The sequence below is a fragment of the Engraulis encrasicolus genome, chromosome 9 (assembly GCF_034702125.1).
Source record: "Engraulis encrasicolus isolate BLACKSEA-1 chromosome 9, IST_EnEncr_1.0, whole genome shotgun sequence".
NCBI classification, from domain to species: domain Eukaryota; kingdom Metazoa; phylum Chordata; class Actinopteri; order Clupeiformes; family Engraulidae; genus Engraulis; species Engraulis encrasicolus.
The window spans coordinates 46,856,692-46,872,550 of NC_085865.1; the positions used below are offsets into that span (position 1 = coordinate 46,856,692).

The 15,859-nt window shown below is 44.6% G+C and overlaps 1 protein-coding gene across 1 annotated transcript in view; it reads left to right on the forward strand.

Moving 5' to 3' along the window:
• The window catches only part of ttc12 (tetratricopeptide repeat domain 12), an 82,429-nt gene extending 67,360 nt beyond the window's left edge, over positions 1 to 15,069 (forward strand). The window contains exons 18-21 of the mRNA XM_063207289.1: positions 9,532 to 9,636; positions 10,597 to 10,696; positions 11,115 to 11,340; positions 13,188 to 15,069. Coding sequence (XP_063063359.1) covers positions 9,532 to 9,636; positions 10,597 to 10,696; positions 11,115 to 11,340; positions 13,188 to 13,257 — 501 coding nt within the window. The 3' untranslated portion in view covers positions 13,258 to 15,069. The remainder of the gene's footprint in view (positions 1 to 9,531; positions 9,637 to 10,596; positions 10,697 to 11,114; positions 11,341 to 13,187) is intronic.
• Positions 15,070 to 15,859: the final 790 nt, after the last annotated feature.

Consider the following 15,859-nt stretch of genomic DNA (forward strand, 5'->3'; position numbering starts at 1 on the left):
ATAGCCCGTCTCGGCCTGCTCTGATGAAGGGTTGATGGGGGATTGAGCATACGCTACGGTACATTCTCTTCCTCATCCCCAATCCCTTATGATTGGTGGACTCTTGGCCAAAGGAAATGGACTCTGTGTTTCATCCAATTTTGCAGGACATTTCTTTGTTGTTCGGGAAAACACACAAGCGTTTATATCTTGATCATTTTTGGGAAGATGCTGTATTGATTATTATTAAGGATAAATACCTCGAGTCAGTTAGTTATTAAACATTACTCTGGGGACTGAAGCTCTTAACTTGCATCTAGGGCTGTGTAGGGAGTTGATTATTATGGGGCAGCCATGGCTCAGTGGTTAAAGCGCTGGCCTTTAGATCAGAGGGTTGCAGGTTCAAATCCCACCCTTACCAGCACTTTCATCCATGGCCGACGTGCCCTTGAGCAAGGCACCTAACACCACATTGCTCCAGGGCCTGTAACCAATACCCTGAACTTAAAGGGTAACGTTTAGGTTAAATTTATAACTAAATATATACTGGATGTTGTCAGGAGAGGTGTTTTGAAACATATATGTGAAATTCACAGTCTATAACAAAGCCAAACTGCAATATTTTTTATGAAATTGTATCATTTTACAGCTACTTCTGAAGTATTGGGCTCCTCGCTGGCAGAGCCTCTATGACGTAGATAGAGGGAGTCCAACTAAAGTTCTGGCTCAGCTCTCGCTTGTGGATGTAGGCTTACCAACCATTTTGGTTGTAGTAGAGAGGCTGGGAAAAGTGGACAGTTATATTGTATGTGGGCTATTGAAAATGGTCTATTACTGTGTTTGTGCATTGTGTATTTTTAAAAGACAGATCAGCGGGTCTATCGGTTTATCTAGAATATTAAACTGTTCTGGGTCTCCGCGCTGTCTGTGGCCATGCGTAATATTTGCGAATTATAAACAGGGGGGCGATATCTAGCCTATCTCTCCTTTGCTTTCACATGAGAGATGCATTTCATAGGCAAATCTAAAACAGTCTCAAAGTAGACCATTACATAGGCTACTTAGAAATAGCGACTACTTTAATATTTTTTCCCAAAAACGGCATTTGCCGTGGAGTAACGGCATGCCGCCTAAATGGACTTGCGCCCTCTGTCCATGGTGCTGAAACCGCGGCACTACTCTTATGTGAAGCGCGTTACAGTTTCACGAGGGGCTCAGTAGGCCTATTACATGAAACTTCAATAAAGCTCATCCACAGGCACGTCACAAAACAATAAACCAGGCGGCGGGACTTTCGATTATATTCCCTCCAAAAACGTCACAAAAAACAGTTATTGCATTGTCCGTAATTATACCAAACTAAAAAAGTATTCCCGTAGGCTAGAAGAAATCAAGTCGTCAGCTGCTATAATCCTCGTTACAAAACTGAAACAAAAATGCCAGCACAAATATGACCTATATAGCCTACCTATTTTTGCATTGCGAGCTGTCCACGTGTGTGGTGCTAGGGGCGAAATGTGCACTGGCAGCACTCGTCGTTGAGTTTGGGAGATGTCTTTAGTGGGAGTAGGCCTATTTGAATGTGTAAAACAAGTTGGACATGCTGGGCATTTTCAGTAGGCTATGCGTGGGGAAGTAGATCGATTATTATTTGCATGCGTCACTGTTTCACTGTCGACCTTGCATCAGCATGCCAACGTTAGGCTAAATTTGCCAAACTAACGTTGATGTGGTCCTGACATTTTGATGAATAGCATAATATCTCTACAAAATCGGGAGTAAATTGAATTGAAAGTCTCCCAACATGTCTTGCCAATCCATGAGGATACGGAAAATCTAGCACACCACACGCGGAGAAAGCGTTCCTTTGATAGAGAAGATACCTGCGTCTTTGTAAAGTGCTGCGCGCACATTTGATTGCCGGTTTTACAAATTACGGAGATAAACATGCCAGGTCCAAATTACTAACAGGAAAAGAGGGACGATGACAAAGGGGATGAATCGCCAGGAAGACAGGGATGACGAGTCTCGCCTGGTTTTGTGGTTACGACACGCAATCCACCGCTGGACCAGCTGGCTATCAGCAATCGCCGCAAGAATCAAACCTGTTTCAAATTCTGGTCATCTCTCGTGAGTGTAGGGTAGGCTACTGCATATAGGTTAGTTAAAACATTGCTACGACCCAATTTGGCACACTGTCCACTCCATGCGCAAAAGACACAACGTCGGAAGGGATTCGGTTACTGACAGACAAGAGGTACGAAGCGGTCCTCAACTTCAGAAAAAAAGATGTGCTGGATATGTGGATATGCTATGTAGGCCTGGAGAAAGAGGTTCACTCTCTCCAGCAGTTCAAAACCACCGTCAGGTTATGCTTCGGAAGCATATCGGTTTTTTCCCCCCGACAAAAGCGAAGCGCCATAAAGTCGCAGTCAAGTTTCTAGGCTATAGGCCAGCACAGCAGCGTTAATAAACTCCAAAAAAGTAATGTGACATACCCTAATAATGACAATCTTACTGTGCAAACTGGGGCAATAAAAACAGTCGGTGGTGGCGGTAGTGCGCGATAGCAATGTGATGGGGAGGGGGATTCTTTTGGCTACATCTAGCCTACCCAACTCAGGACTCTGGATCCAACCGAGAATCTCCACAATGAGGGAAACTTATCGAAAATATAAAATTAAATATGCTATATGCACAAATAGAGTTTATATCAATCAGACATTTTATTAGGTTAACAACGTTATTTTGAAACCTAATGAAGTGCCACATAGCCTAATAACGGTCTGGCACACCCTCATGGCGCTGCTGCAGCGCATTGACATGGTGGAAACCTACAAAAAAAATGTTATTATTTTAAATAATAAAATGGTTCAGACGGTATCTGGTGGATACTGCCACTGTTTAAGGCCATTTAACTTGTTGAAATTTAGCCTATAGGTCTGGAAATGTGTTACAATATTATAATCTGGCCTATTCTCTGCGGTGCTTAGTATGTCTGTAGAACGCGGCGACTCCCTCTATCTACGTCGGATTCTAAATGTTTGTTTAAAAGAAGCCGCCGTTATTTTTGACAAAGTTTTCTGAAAATGTTGTTTATGCAATAATTCGGTATTTTGACAAATATCACATCTAAATTTATGTATTGAGGTTCTTAAAATGAGATTTAGTGGTGTTTAACCTGCAAGTTACACTTTAAATAAATGTAAGTCGCTTTGGATGCAAGGGTCAGCTAAGTGTAATATAATAATGTAATGATTATTAGGAGTTGCTGTGGGGAAGTGCTGAGGAGTGAGTGTAGTGCCTTATGGAGGACATGATTGAGACTGAGTTTACAGTATATTCCTTGTGATGGAAGTATGGTTAAAGATCTGGTCAAAGAGCTGTGTGCGACTCTCCCTCTTCCTCTTCTGTATGTTCTGGCACCATTGTTCAAAGGCAGAGCACTAGAACCTCAGTTTTGGACAAAAAATGTGCTACTGTCAGTTCTAGAGTAGCACACTCATACAACATTATCATTTAAGCGTTGTTGTTGGATGTTTTTTTTTTCTCAGTGTCACTCTGAAAGGTTAACAATGCTATGGCTCTTGTGCTTTCATATGGCAAACCGTAGGGGTTGGCGTGGAGCTCTATTTGACCTCATGAAGGCTGTGGTAATACGAGGTATGGAAGGGGGGTGGGGGGGGTGAGCATATTCATAGACCTTGTAGGGGTTACGTTGCCTGGTTCACACTAGGGATGTTAACCGGTAACCGGTTAACCGATAGTCAACCGGATCAACTTTAACCGGTTAAAATTTTCTGCCACCGGTTAACCGGTTGTACTACTACTAATAATAATAATGATAATTTCCTTCCAAAAAGCCCCCCAAAAAAACAGGTTTTAGTACAATAATTCAGCATTTTCCATCTGGCAACAGTGGCTGGACATGGCAGGTCCTGTCTGCGCAGCAAAAAAAGAGGCTTATGTGAAAAAAACCCCCCAAAAAAACAGTGCTGTGCATAAAAGTCACGCAAACATTGTATAATTTAAGATTACCGGTTAACCGGTTAACCACCGGTTAATGAGTCTCAGTAGCCGGTTAAGAGTTTTTTCATCCCTAGTTCACACACCAGACTGCATCACTAGTGAGACTCGAGAGACCACCTACTGAACTTCTCGTTGGGGAGGTGTGGTTTACAATTACGGTTGATTATTGACCGTTACGAATTTATCATTTGGTGTATACGTAGTCCAAAGCCAGTTGTGTCAGCTGTATTCAAACAAACTGCAAACTTCCATTTGTCGAGTAATACGCGTCAAAGGAGGATCAGGAAGCGTGCTCAACACCTTGTAGTCTAATACTTTACACTGGGTGCTTAACTTCGTCAATGAGTGAACTCAAAATAAGTGAATAAAGAAGCACTCTTCAGGTTTTTTTCCGTTTTTAATCGCCTCACATCACAGACATTTCGGGCTTACACCCTTCTTCAGTGTGAATCGGGTGTAAGTCTGTGATGTGAGGCGATTAAAAACGGAAAAGCGTATTATTAGACTTATTTTTGAGTAATACGCGTCCCCATCTTTCCAACCCTTCCTCGCTCCACTCTCGGATTGGCTTCCTGCCTCAGGCTAGCGGTTTGGGATGAGTATCCATGCTGTCTTTCAGATCGGAACGATTGTGCAAAGCAGCGTGGGATTTCCCAGGCTAGTGATTAGGAATGATCACAGGTCCTTATGGAGGGTATATTAGGGGCTTGATGAAGACTGAGCTTATGTGAGCTCGTCTGCGTGGGGTAGCTGTTGGGATGTTGTGTTGGTCTTCTGAATAGAAGCTCTTAACCATGCAGGTGCAGGCTGGAGACCTCTCCATGGTGCTGAAGCAGCCACACTCATATAGGGAGGGACACTCATATGCATGCATGGACACACACGGTTCACCCTCTCTCTCTCTCTCTCTCTCTCTCTCTCTCTCTCTCTCTCTCTCTCTCTCTCTCTCTCTCTCTCTCTCTCTCTCTCTCTCTCTCACTGCTGCCCTCCCATCCCCCGCAGCACCCGGCAGCTCTTAACCACTGTGGCTTAGACACAAAAACACATGCCCTCTCTCTCTCTCTCTCTCTCTCTCTCTCTCTCTCTCTCTCTCTCTCTCTCTCTCTCTCTCTCTCTCTCTCTCTCTCTCTCTCTCTCTCTCTCTCTCTCTCTTCCACATGTACACACACGTACACACACACGTACACACCATAACACATCAGCTGTGGTGCTATTCCTCATGTCAACTGCTGGTGTTTCATGGCCATGGGGGAAAACACAAGCACATAAGGGAGTTTAATTTCAGTTCAGCCTGTAGCCTTGTATAAGAATGCCCACTGTTGCTCATAAACTGCTGGAAGGCGCTTCTGTTTCTCCCATAGATTAAAGTACATTGCAATAGCATCTCTTTTTCTCTTTCTTAAGACATTGCTGTGAAAACAAGGCAATTTTTATCATAATTTTATGCATTACATATACATTCACACACAATGTGCTGTACACAGGCAATAACAGTAATCTACGATATGCTCAATAAAATCCATAAGCCATAATAAAGGTTGATGAAATGTAGGCTTTAATAAAAGTGGCACAAAAGTCAATAAAAACATTGATAAAATATAAAGTAGCATAAAATAAATGTAGTATAAAATAAATGTCAAGTTCACCTTAAAATATCTTTCTTATCTGTTTCTGTCTCTCTCTCTCTCTCTCTCTCTCTCTCTCTCTCTCTCTCTCTCTCTCTCTCTCTCTCTCTCTCTCTCTCTCTCTCTCTCTCTCTCTCTCTCTCACACACACACACTTATTGCCAGTTGTAAAAAGCAGTCTTGTAGTGAGTGTAGTGTGCATTTCTATAGAATGCTATTACTGAAGCAGCAATAACGACAAGCAACTTCTGAGCCCTTGGGCGTCCACTTACAGAACCTCACTACACAATTACCGTCATCCAAACTGGTGCAAACTGGCCATGTACTGGTCTGAACAAGAACAAGACTCCATAGCATATCACATACCCACTGCCAGGGCTGGACTGGCCATCTGGCATAGCGGGCATTTCCTGGTGGGCCCCGCATCCTCGTGGGCCCGTGTTTTCAGAATTTTTTTAAAAAAATTCTAGGACCCCACGAGGGTGCGGGCCCCCTAGAATTTTCCTTTTTTTTTACGTTTCTGAAAATACGGGCCCACGAGGGTGCGGGGCCCACTGGTGAGTCAGTTCTGCGCCGCTAATTATGGGGGGCCCTTTAAGCTAAAAGTGCCTGGGACCTATTTCTCCCCCAGTCCAGCCCTGCCCACTGCACATCTGAGGAGGCTGTTTCCCTGGCCCTCTGACAGGGAGATCATTCCCAGGAGCTTTGGAAACAAGCAGGATCCGTGTGCGCTGGAGAGTGGAACATCTGTCTGTGCACCCTTGGGGCTGGTTGTACACACGCACACACTGCACTGCACTCTGAGCCTGATGGTTTGAGCACCAACAGCAGGGCAGGGTGATGTAGCTTCTGTAATAAGGAGTGTGTGTGCGTGTGTGTGTGTCTCTGTGTGTGTGTCTGTGTGTGTGCATGCCCGGGCGCGTGTGTGCTTGTACATGCGTGCGTGCGTTCGTGCGTGCGTGTGTGTGTGTGTTTGTGTGTGTGTGTATGAAAGACAGAGAGAGTGTGTGTGTCTGTGTGCCCGTGTCTGTGTGTGTGTGTGTGTTTGTGTGTGTGTGTATGTGTGTGCGTGTGTGCTGGGGGTGTTTTATATTGCAAGGCAATCTCTGGGCCCTGATAACCCCTATGGAGATCATCTCGTTACCTAAGCCATCCTCCTTCATGTGCCGGCCAGCACTTTACCTCCGGCCGTAAAAGACCCAGCTGCTTCAGTTTAAAGATGCATGGTGTGAGCGTGTGTGTGTGTGTGTGTGTGTGTGTGTGTGTGTGTGTGTGTGTGTGTGTCTGTGTCTGTGTGTCTGTGTGTCTGTGTGTCTGTGTCTGTGTGTCTGTGTGTCTGTGTCTCTGTGTGTGTGTGTGTGTGTGTGTGTGTGTGTGTGCGTGTGCGTGTGCGTGTGTGTGTGTGTGTGTGTGTTACTATCTTTGGCAGTTTTATGTACCGGTACATACCAGCAGCAGTGTGGTGTTTTATGGCAATGCTTTAAGAAGACGGCGAGAAATACTCCTTTGAGACGTGAGATGGTTTAAACACTGTTTAACACTGTAGTATACTCAAAGGAGTACTGTCAACTGTGTGTGTGTGTGTGTGCGTGCGTGCGTGCGTGTGTGCTTGCGTGTGTGCGTGCCGGCCTGCCTGCCTGCCTGCCTGCATGTATGTCTGTATTGTGGGTGTGCGTGCATGTACAGGTACCGTATGTGTGTCTGTGCATATATAATCATTATCGCTATGCTACTTCAGCCACTGCCCTTCACTTTACTAATTACTAGGAAGTCCAAGTTGTCCTAAAGTCCAAGTTCTGCTGTTGGAGACATGTGCTTGTGGGTTTGTCAGTTCTGATCGTCCTGTATGTCTTATGACCTGTTGGAGTTTTACAGTGTTTTATGGATGAGCTGAAAGAATATGCCGTGAAATTCCCCTTGGGGGGCGTGAGATGTTTTAAACATCCTGAGAAGTCTCTCGAGTGTGTGTGTGTGAGCAGTGTGTGTACTGTATGTGTGTGTGTGCGCGTGTGTGTGCCTGCGTGGGTGCGTGCGTGTGTGCGGACGGGCGTTGGGAGAGGTGGGCGTTCGTGCATGCATCTCTTTACCGCAGTAGCTATCATCCGAATGTGATCCAAGTTTTTACCTCCGCTTTACTGCGCCTTAAAGTCCGCAAACACTCCAGGTGGTTTACATATCTTCCAAGTTCTACAGTTCAAAGCTGATTGGTGTGCATTACTGCATGAGTGCGCTTGAAGGTGCTTTTTATAGATGTGAGTTTCACAGTATTTTACCGGTATGTCTGTGAAATACCCCTGTGAGACGTGTGTGTGTGTGTGTGTGTGTGTGTGTGTGTGTGTGTGTGTGTGTGTGTGTGTGTGTGTGTGTGTGTGTGTGTGTGTGTGTGTGCATGCATGCTTGCATGTGTGCGTGCCTGCATGTGTGTGTGCATGTGTCTGTCCATGTAGGTGACTTTGTGTATCTAGTCTGTTGATGAGTGAATAAATCAAAAACGTTAACTGTGAAATAAAATGTTACATGGTGTGTGCAGACAACAGACATTGTTTTTTTTTTATACTACAGTATGTGTGTAGAAAAACTTTTAAAATCGTCTCAGCTTGGTCTGTTTGTCTGCTTGTGCTGGAGGTTGAGGCTTACCAAATGCTAATTCTCTGTGTGTGTGTGTGTGTGTGTGTGTGTGTGTGTGTGTGTGTGTGTGTGTGTGTGTGTGTGTGTGTGTGTGTGTGTGTGTGTGTGTGTGTGTGTGTGTGTGTGTGTGTGTGTGTGTGTGTGTGTGTGTGTGTGGTGGGGATGGGTGTCTCATCTGTACCAGTTATATGGTGTGGTCTTTGCTAGACCATAAGCCAAATAAACAGTTCCTCCTATTACGTATTATTACTTATTATTATGTTTTTGGTCACATTATTTTGTCTGTTTGTTTGTCTGTCTGTCAGCAGGATGACTCAAAAAGTTATGAACGAATGTGGATGATTGTGGAGTTTTTGGAAATGACAAAAGGAACGAGTGATTACATTTTGGTGGTGAATGTTTAAAAGATTCCTCACCATTGCTGGAGAGGACGAATTTTAACATTCCATTTTCTATTTCCACAAAAAGAAGGCAGAAAGACTTGAACAAAAGTAGGGTGTAACATAGTCACATGTTCTATCAAACAGCTTTCTTGGAGGAGATCTGCACTCTTTGAGTGAATTCTAGTTATTAGTATTTTTTTTTACCTTTTTCTTTATTTTCAGTCCCGGGTTTATCTCATATCGTTTGTCTACATTTATTCTGCCTCTGTGTATGCTTGTGCACATTTGTGAGTGTCTGTTTGGAAGAATATTTAGTGTTCAGGTCTGTGCTGGTCTGCCTGTGTGTGTGTGTGTGTGTGTGTGTGTGTGTGTGTGTGTGTGTGTGTGTGTGTGTGTGTGTGTGTGTGTGTGTGTGTGTGTGTGTGTGTGTGTGTGTGTGTGTGTGTGTGTGTGTGTGTGTGTGTGTGTGTGTGTGTTTGTGTGTGTTTTTTTTTTTTTTTACTAAACCACAAAACCGATTATAGATGATTGAACTGCTAAATATTTTGGGCTTTTTAGAAAATTGGATTTTCAGAAAAATGGTTTTATGTGTGGAATGGAATAAAGTATGTAACGTGCGCTCTCTCTCTCTCTCTCTCTCTCTCTCTCTCTCTCTCTCTCTCTCTCTCTCTCTCTCTCTCTCTCTCTCTCTCTCCCTCTTTCTGTATCTTTCACCCACCCCCCTCCTCTCTTTCTCTCTATGGATGTGGATGGCTATGTGTGTGTGTGTATTTGTGTACGTGCATGCCTGTGTGTCCGTGCCTGCCTGCCTCTGTGTGTGTGTGTGTGTCTGTGTATGTGTATGTGTGTGTGTGTGTGTGTGTGTGTGTGTGTGCTTTGCTAAGCAGCGAGCCGTGGGCTTATTGAGCAGGCTACTCCCCCAGTGCCCTGCTGCTGTGGAGGAGGCTGTTGTGAGGGGAGGCGCCGTGAAGAAACTGCTGAGGATCCTAAAGGTACCAACGCTCTAAGCTACTTTTACTCCTCACACCTGACCTGCGTCATCAGTAACCATGAGCTCCTCTGCTTATCCCTACATAATCAATAATCATACGCTCCTCTGCTTATCCCTACATAGTTAATCAATAATCATTACGCTCCTCTGCTTACTCCCACTTCATCAATAACCACAAGCTCTACTGTGCTTACCCCTGCATGATCAATAATCATAAGCTCTTTTGCACACACCTGCATTATCACTCATCAAACCTGAATAATGCCCAAGGATTTACCTGGCGGGGGTTCAGTTCAGGCAAGTGTGGCGAATTAATGAGGGCTGTGTAATCATATTTATATACCCCCTCCGGTGGATGGGGTGTTAAGGCAGGCAGATTCTGTGAATCAGCTATGTGTTTTAAGTTCATATTTTATCACTCAGCTGTGATTAATTTTTAGTATTTTTAATCCTTCATGAAAGTTTTTAGTTTTTCATTTGACCTTACATAACTTGCAGTATGAAAGCCCATACAAGTATATATGTAGCTTTTAATCCTTTGAACAATTTTAGTTTTGTGATTTAACCCTACATGACCTCTTGATGTAAAACATTCAGAAGAGATGGATATAGCAACCGAACCTACAGTTTGAAAGTCAATATAGCTTTGGGCAAAATGAAAGACTTGGCATTTCAAAGAACCAGAAGTCGTCATGCAGTGAGCAGTTTTTGCGGATCAAGCAGCTGGTTTGTGTGTGTGTGTGTGTGTGTGTGTGTGTGTGTGTGTGTGTGTGTGTGTGTGTGTGTGTGTGTGTGTGTGTGTGTGTGTGTGTGTGTGTGTGTGTGTGTGTGTGTGTGTGTGTGTGTGTGGGTGTGTGTGGGTGTGCTCGCGCGTGCGCGTGCGCGTGCGTATGCTCGCGCGTGCGTATGTGTGATGTAAGCATTTCATATATGTGTGTGTGTGTGTGTGTGTGTGTTTCAGTCTCCAGGGCAGGAGAGCACCAGGTATGCCATGAGGACACTTGCCAAGTGCACAGAGTCCAGTGTGGAGGCACGGCAACAGCTCAGTAACCTGGACAAGAGTGAGTCTTGTGCCTCTATACCGTGCGTGCATGCGTGCACCCTGAACAATGATTTCTATACAGTATTTACACCAGGCATCGATGGGTATATTTAATCCAAAATTGCTCCTGGGGACAGGGTGGCACCTTGCACAACAACCTCTGTGCGAATAGTTGAATTCGGGGGGGGTGTCAGTTGCCCCAGGCTTAGGGACAAAGGGGGCCCAGAATTGTATTTGTCAATACATTGTATATACTTTATTGGGTGGGGGTGGGGCCTTTCGGATGACTTTGACCTGGGCCCTGCCAAAGCTGTCAGCGGTCTTATGCATACATAGAATACTTGTGATATTGTGATACTGTAGCATACATTATGAAGCGTCTTGAGAGCTCATTGGAGAAGTGCTTTATAAATGCAGCCTATTGGTTGTCTGTGTAGAACTGCAGGTGCTGATTGGCCTGGTGGGTGAGGGGGAGGAGCATGTGGCGGGGAACGCTGCTCTATGCCTGGGCCACTGTGTGTGTGAGCCAGGTGTGGCCAGAGCCCTCTTGGACACCGACTGCGTTCTCACACTCCTCCGACACGCAGCCGCAGACGACAACGCAGACGCCCTGCAGCGCAACGCAGCCATCGCACTGGCCAAGCTCTGCCAGGCCGAGCCACGGTATGACACGCACACGCACACGCACACACACACACATACACACACACACACACACACACACACACACACACACACACAGACACACACACACACAGAGACACCCACACGCACGCACACAGACACACAGACACACACACACGCACGCACGCACGCACGCGCATACACACACACACACACACACACACACACACACACACACACACACACACACACACACACACACACACACACACACACACACACACACAGTCAAACCTATCCTTGTGGAGCACTCCCACTGACAACCATTAAAATAAAATGAAAGTGCTGTGGCCACTGGCCAGACAAACTCCATCCATAACCCTAAGCTGTCAGCAAAGCAATGTTTTAATACTGTTTGTCATTAACTCTAAAGCTGGCCGGTGAGTTGTTTTTAGTCATATTCCCACAAACTTTCATGGGATTTTGAAATTGGTATATGAAACACCCTATTACACTCCGCAGCCTACGTGTATACACTGTAGTCTGTTTACAAAAAATGGTAGTGCTATCCAATCACTGTGTGACCTCCAGTTGCTGTATTTCTTCTCGACACATAATTTCAGCCCTTTCATGAATCTCTATCTTGATTTATGCAAAGAATTAGGGAACACAGCGTGCCATTTAATCTCTGTAAATATTTAAGTTGGGTACGCTTGAATAACTTTGTCCACAGACAGGGTGGAGTTTGGAGGATGCAGTGCAGGTAGGGGGAGGGAAACATTTTTAATTTGACCTCTAAATCTCTGAATTTTGTACACTTGCTGGTCGCAGATTTGGCCGTTTTCATTTTCAGCTGTTTTGATAATTCATGTCGAATTTGACAACACAAATTCTGTCGCTTTAAGAACAAAATGGCTCAAGAGAAACACAATGTGTTCCCTTTTCTAGTTTTTTTTTGTGCTAGTGGGCACATACTGTATGTGCCTGAATGGTGAAGGTGCACACACACACACATGCTTGCACGCACATGCATGAATGCCCACACACACACACACACACACACACACACACACACACACACACACACACACACACACACACACACACACACACACACACACACACACACACACACACACACACACACACACACACACTGCAAGAGGTTTACTGCTTGAGATGAGTCTTTCTTTTCATTGTGATTCCAAGAACGGACCAGAGGTGGGTTCTGGCAGCGAGTGTTCTAGAATGAGTCTTCCCTGGTTTCTGAGAATTCTGTAGATTAGCTATCATTAAGTTTCAATTTATTCATGAGGCACCTCTTAAACCTCTCTCTGAGCCGCCGCTGCTTCTGCCGCTGCCGCCGCTGCGTGTCCTCTCCTCCCACTTTATTGGATAAAGGGCTATTACTCCAATACAAATTGATCGTCTTGCTGCTGGTTAGGGTGGAAATGGGCTTATTTTGTGTTTGAATACCACTTTTATCTCCTCTTTTTTCTTTACTATCCTTTTCTGCCATTTTTCCTCTCCCTTTTTTCACATTTCGCTTATCCACTTCCCTCCACTTCTCTGGTCTCCTCGCCACTTACCTCTCTCCCTCTCTCCCCTCTCCTCTTCACATGCATTATTTGTCCACATTTTCTACCATCTCTTTCCCCTAAACACCCCTTTTCCTTTCTCCTCTCTATCTCTCTCTCTCTCTCTCTCTCTCTCTCTCTCTCTCTCTCTCTCTGTCTCTCTCTCTCTCTCTGTCTCTCTCTCTCTCTCTGTCTCTCTCTCTCTTTCTTTCTTTCTTTCTCTCTCTCTCTCTCTCTCTCTCTCTCTCTCTCTCTCTCTCTCTCTCTCTGTCTCTCTCTCTGTCTCTCTCTCTCTCCTCTTCTCTTCAGGCACATGACAAGACTGCGAGAGCTCCATGGACTCGAGATCCTCCATGCTTGTATGAAGCTCATCAGCTGACCAACGAGGCAGCAAAACATTATCTCGCCTGTGAAACTCATCAACTGACAAACCACTCAGCAGCAATCCCATCCACAGACCACATCTGTCATAATCTACTGTTCAATCCACTCTGCAGAACATATCTCTTCTGTGAAACTCATCCACCAGCCAACCACTCTGCAGAACATATACCTCCAATAATCTTCTGTCCAACCACTTTACTGTACTAGGTCCAATCATGCCTCTATTGCACCAGAATTACCCAGTGATCATCAGAGCTCATCTTTACAGCGCCTCTCCAACCTACCAATCTAGTGGGCCACTAGTACATATCCCATCTCCACTACAGTATTACTAAGATGTGGTTCGGAAGGGAATTGGAGCACTCTACAGTACATGATGCTGAGTTAGTTCAACACTTAGAGATACGATTTAACACTGTCTAGAGTGTATTTGGACACAGATAGAGTACTCTCGGAGTGCACTGAGTGTTGAATTAACACTGCATTATTTTTTTTTACTGTGTGAGCTTTATTATATGAAAGCGATTGCTGAGCAGATCCAAAAGTATTGAGCATTAATGCCGACTCTATCTTAGGACCCATGGTCATATACACTACTTATTGCAGTGTTGGTGTGGTGATTCTGAGATTCAAACAACACGAAAGGCACAGAAGTGTTGGCTGTTTTTCTGGAGACTCTACTTTAGGACCAATTGTCGTATACTTACTGCAGTGCTGTGGTGAGGCCACAGACGTGGTGAAGGCGTGCTGACACTATCAGCTAATAATTCTCACAGTTTTTAACTGGGTGCTGAATCCCACATGAGCCATAAATGAATGAATAAAGGAGGCGAAGGACAGCACTCTTCAGATTTTTTCTTAGTTTATTTCCCCACAAACGTTTTGAGCAGAGCCCTTCTTCACAGCGTGTAATGGCGATTGCACCCATGAAGAGTGCTGTCCATCGCTTCCTTCATTCAGTGGTGTAGTCTACGTAGAACGCAGGTATATGGAGTATACCCACTTCAAAATGTCAGGAATTTCAGTATACCCACTTAAAATGGATTGATCCATTATTTAGAGTAGCACAACTATACTGTATACAATATACCCACTTCAAAAAATGCTCAAATATATACAGTATACCCACCATAAAAAAGTAGACTACACCACTGAGTGTTGGCTGCCTGTGTGAGTTGACTCTCATTAACGTCCGACTGGACCCTGGGGCCAGGCCCTGACCGTCCTGACCGCTCTCCTACTGTAGGTCTTGCTGATTTATCTTCAGTGTGACCACAACAAGGTCAAGATGAAAATAACAGCTGCCTCAGATGGATTTTCTTCTGTGGTTCGTTTCTGTGTGTTTCCTGTTGATGGATTTCTTTCTTTTGTCTGAGTGATTGATGCCATTGTATCTACTCCTCTCAGAAATCCTCTGAGCCATTTTGTGTAATCTTTTTTTGTGCTGTTGGTTGCTAGAGTATAGAGATGTTTGATGACTTCCCATTCATTTGGAGAGAAAGAAAGAAACAAACAATAAAACAGATCTTCAGACAAGAAGGCCTGAGACTTTAATTTCTTTTTTTCTTCTGTTTTTCTTTTTTTCTTCTTCTTCTGTGTGATGGTTGTCATTGAGTCAGTGACATAATCCATGTATAAACAGGTTGATACAGAAGTGGAGTTCTCAGTCTCTTATTTGGATGTTGTGACAAAACATTTCTCTCAGTGACTGTTGCATCTTCACGCTATGTTAAGAGATTTTTGATGACTTCCCATCCATTTGGAGAGAAAGAAAGAAAGAAACAATTAAACAGATCTTCAGACAAGAAGGCCTGAGACTTAAATTTCTTTTTTTTCTTCTGTCTGTCATCAATCCTGCACTTGAGCTCTCAAAACTCAAAATATATATATTTTTTAAATCCAACAAGAGGTCATGGAGAATTTAGAGGTCTAAGGTGATACGTATGGAATAGCGGACGACGAGGTGTCCCGATATCAAGGGAAATAATGGACGAGGCGGAGCGTTCTAAACAGCCCGACGGCGCAGCCGAAGGGCTGTTCGCTTCGCCAAGTCCATTTTCCCTTGATATCGGGACACCTCGAAGGCCGCTATTCCGCTTATCACCCGTTTACCAGCATTTAAGTATTAATTTATTAATTTATTAATAAGTTGATCTAAGGTTTTGTGAGAAAGTAGATTAACCACTGCGCTTGGTACGTTGCTATGGGCACCACTTCCTAGTGAGACGCGCCTCTATCGGAGGCATAGCCTAAGGACGCGCGCAGAATGTTGGGGTGACTTGACAACCAAATGCGATAGAATTGACGACTGGGTTTTTGACTTGACAACGATGCAATAGAATTAGTCGGGGTCTAGACAACGCGATGCGATAGAACTAACGACGCGGTCTTGACTAGACAACCAGATGCGATAGAACTAGTAACGGCACTTCGCCAGAAAGTTAGAAAAGAAGCAACTTGGACGCCCGCACGCCCGCATGACATCATAGGTGTCCTGCTACCGGGGAATAAAGGACACCTGCTCAGCCAATCAGAAGACGTTCCGTCTGCTCACTGGGTGATAATGTAGCGATAATGGAGCACAGTGTGATGTGCGT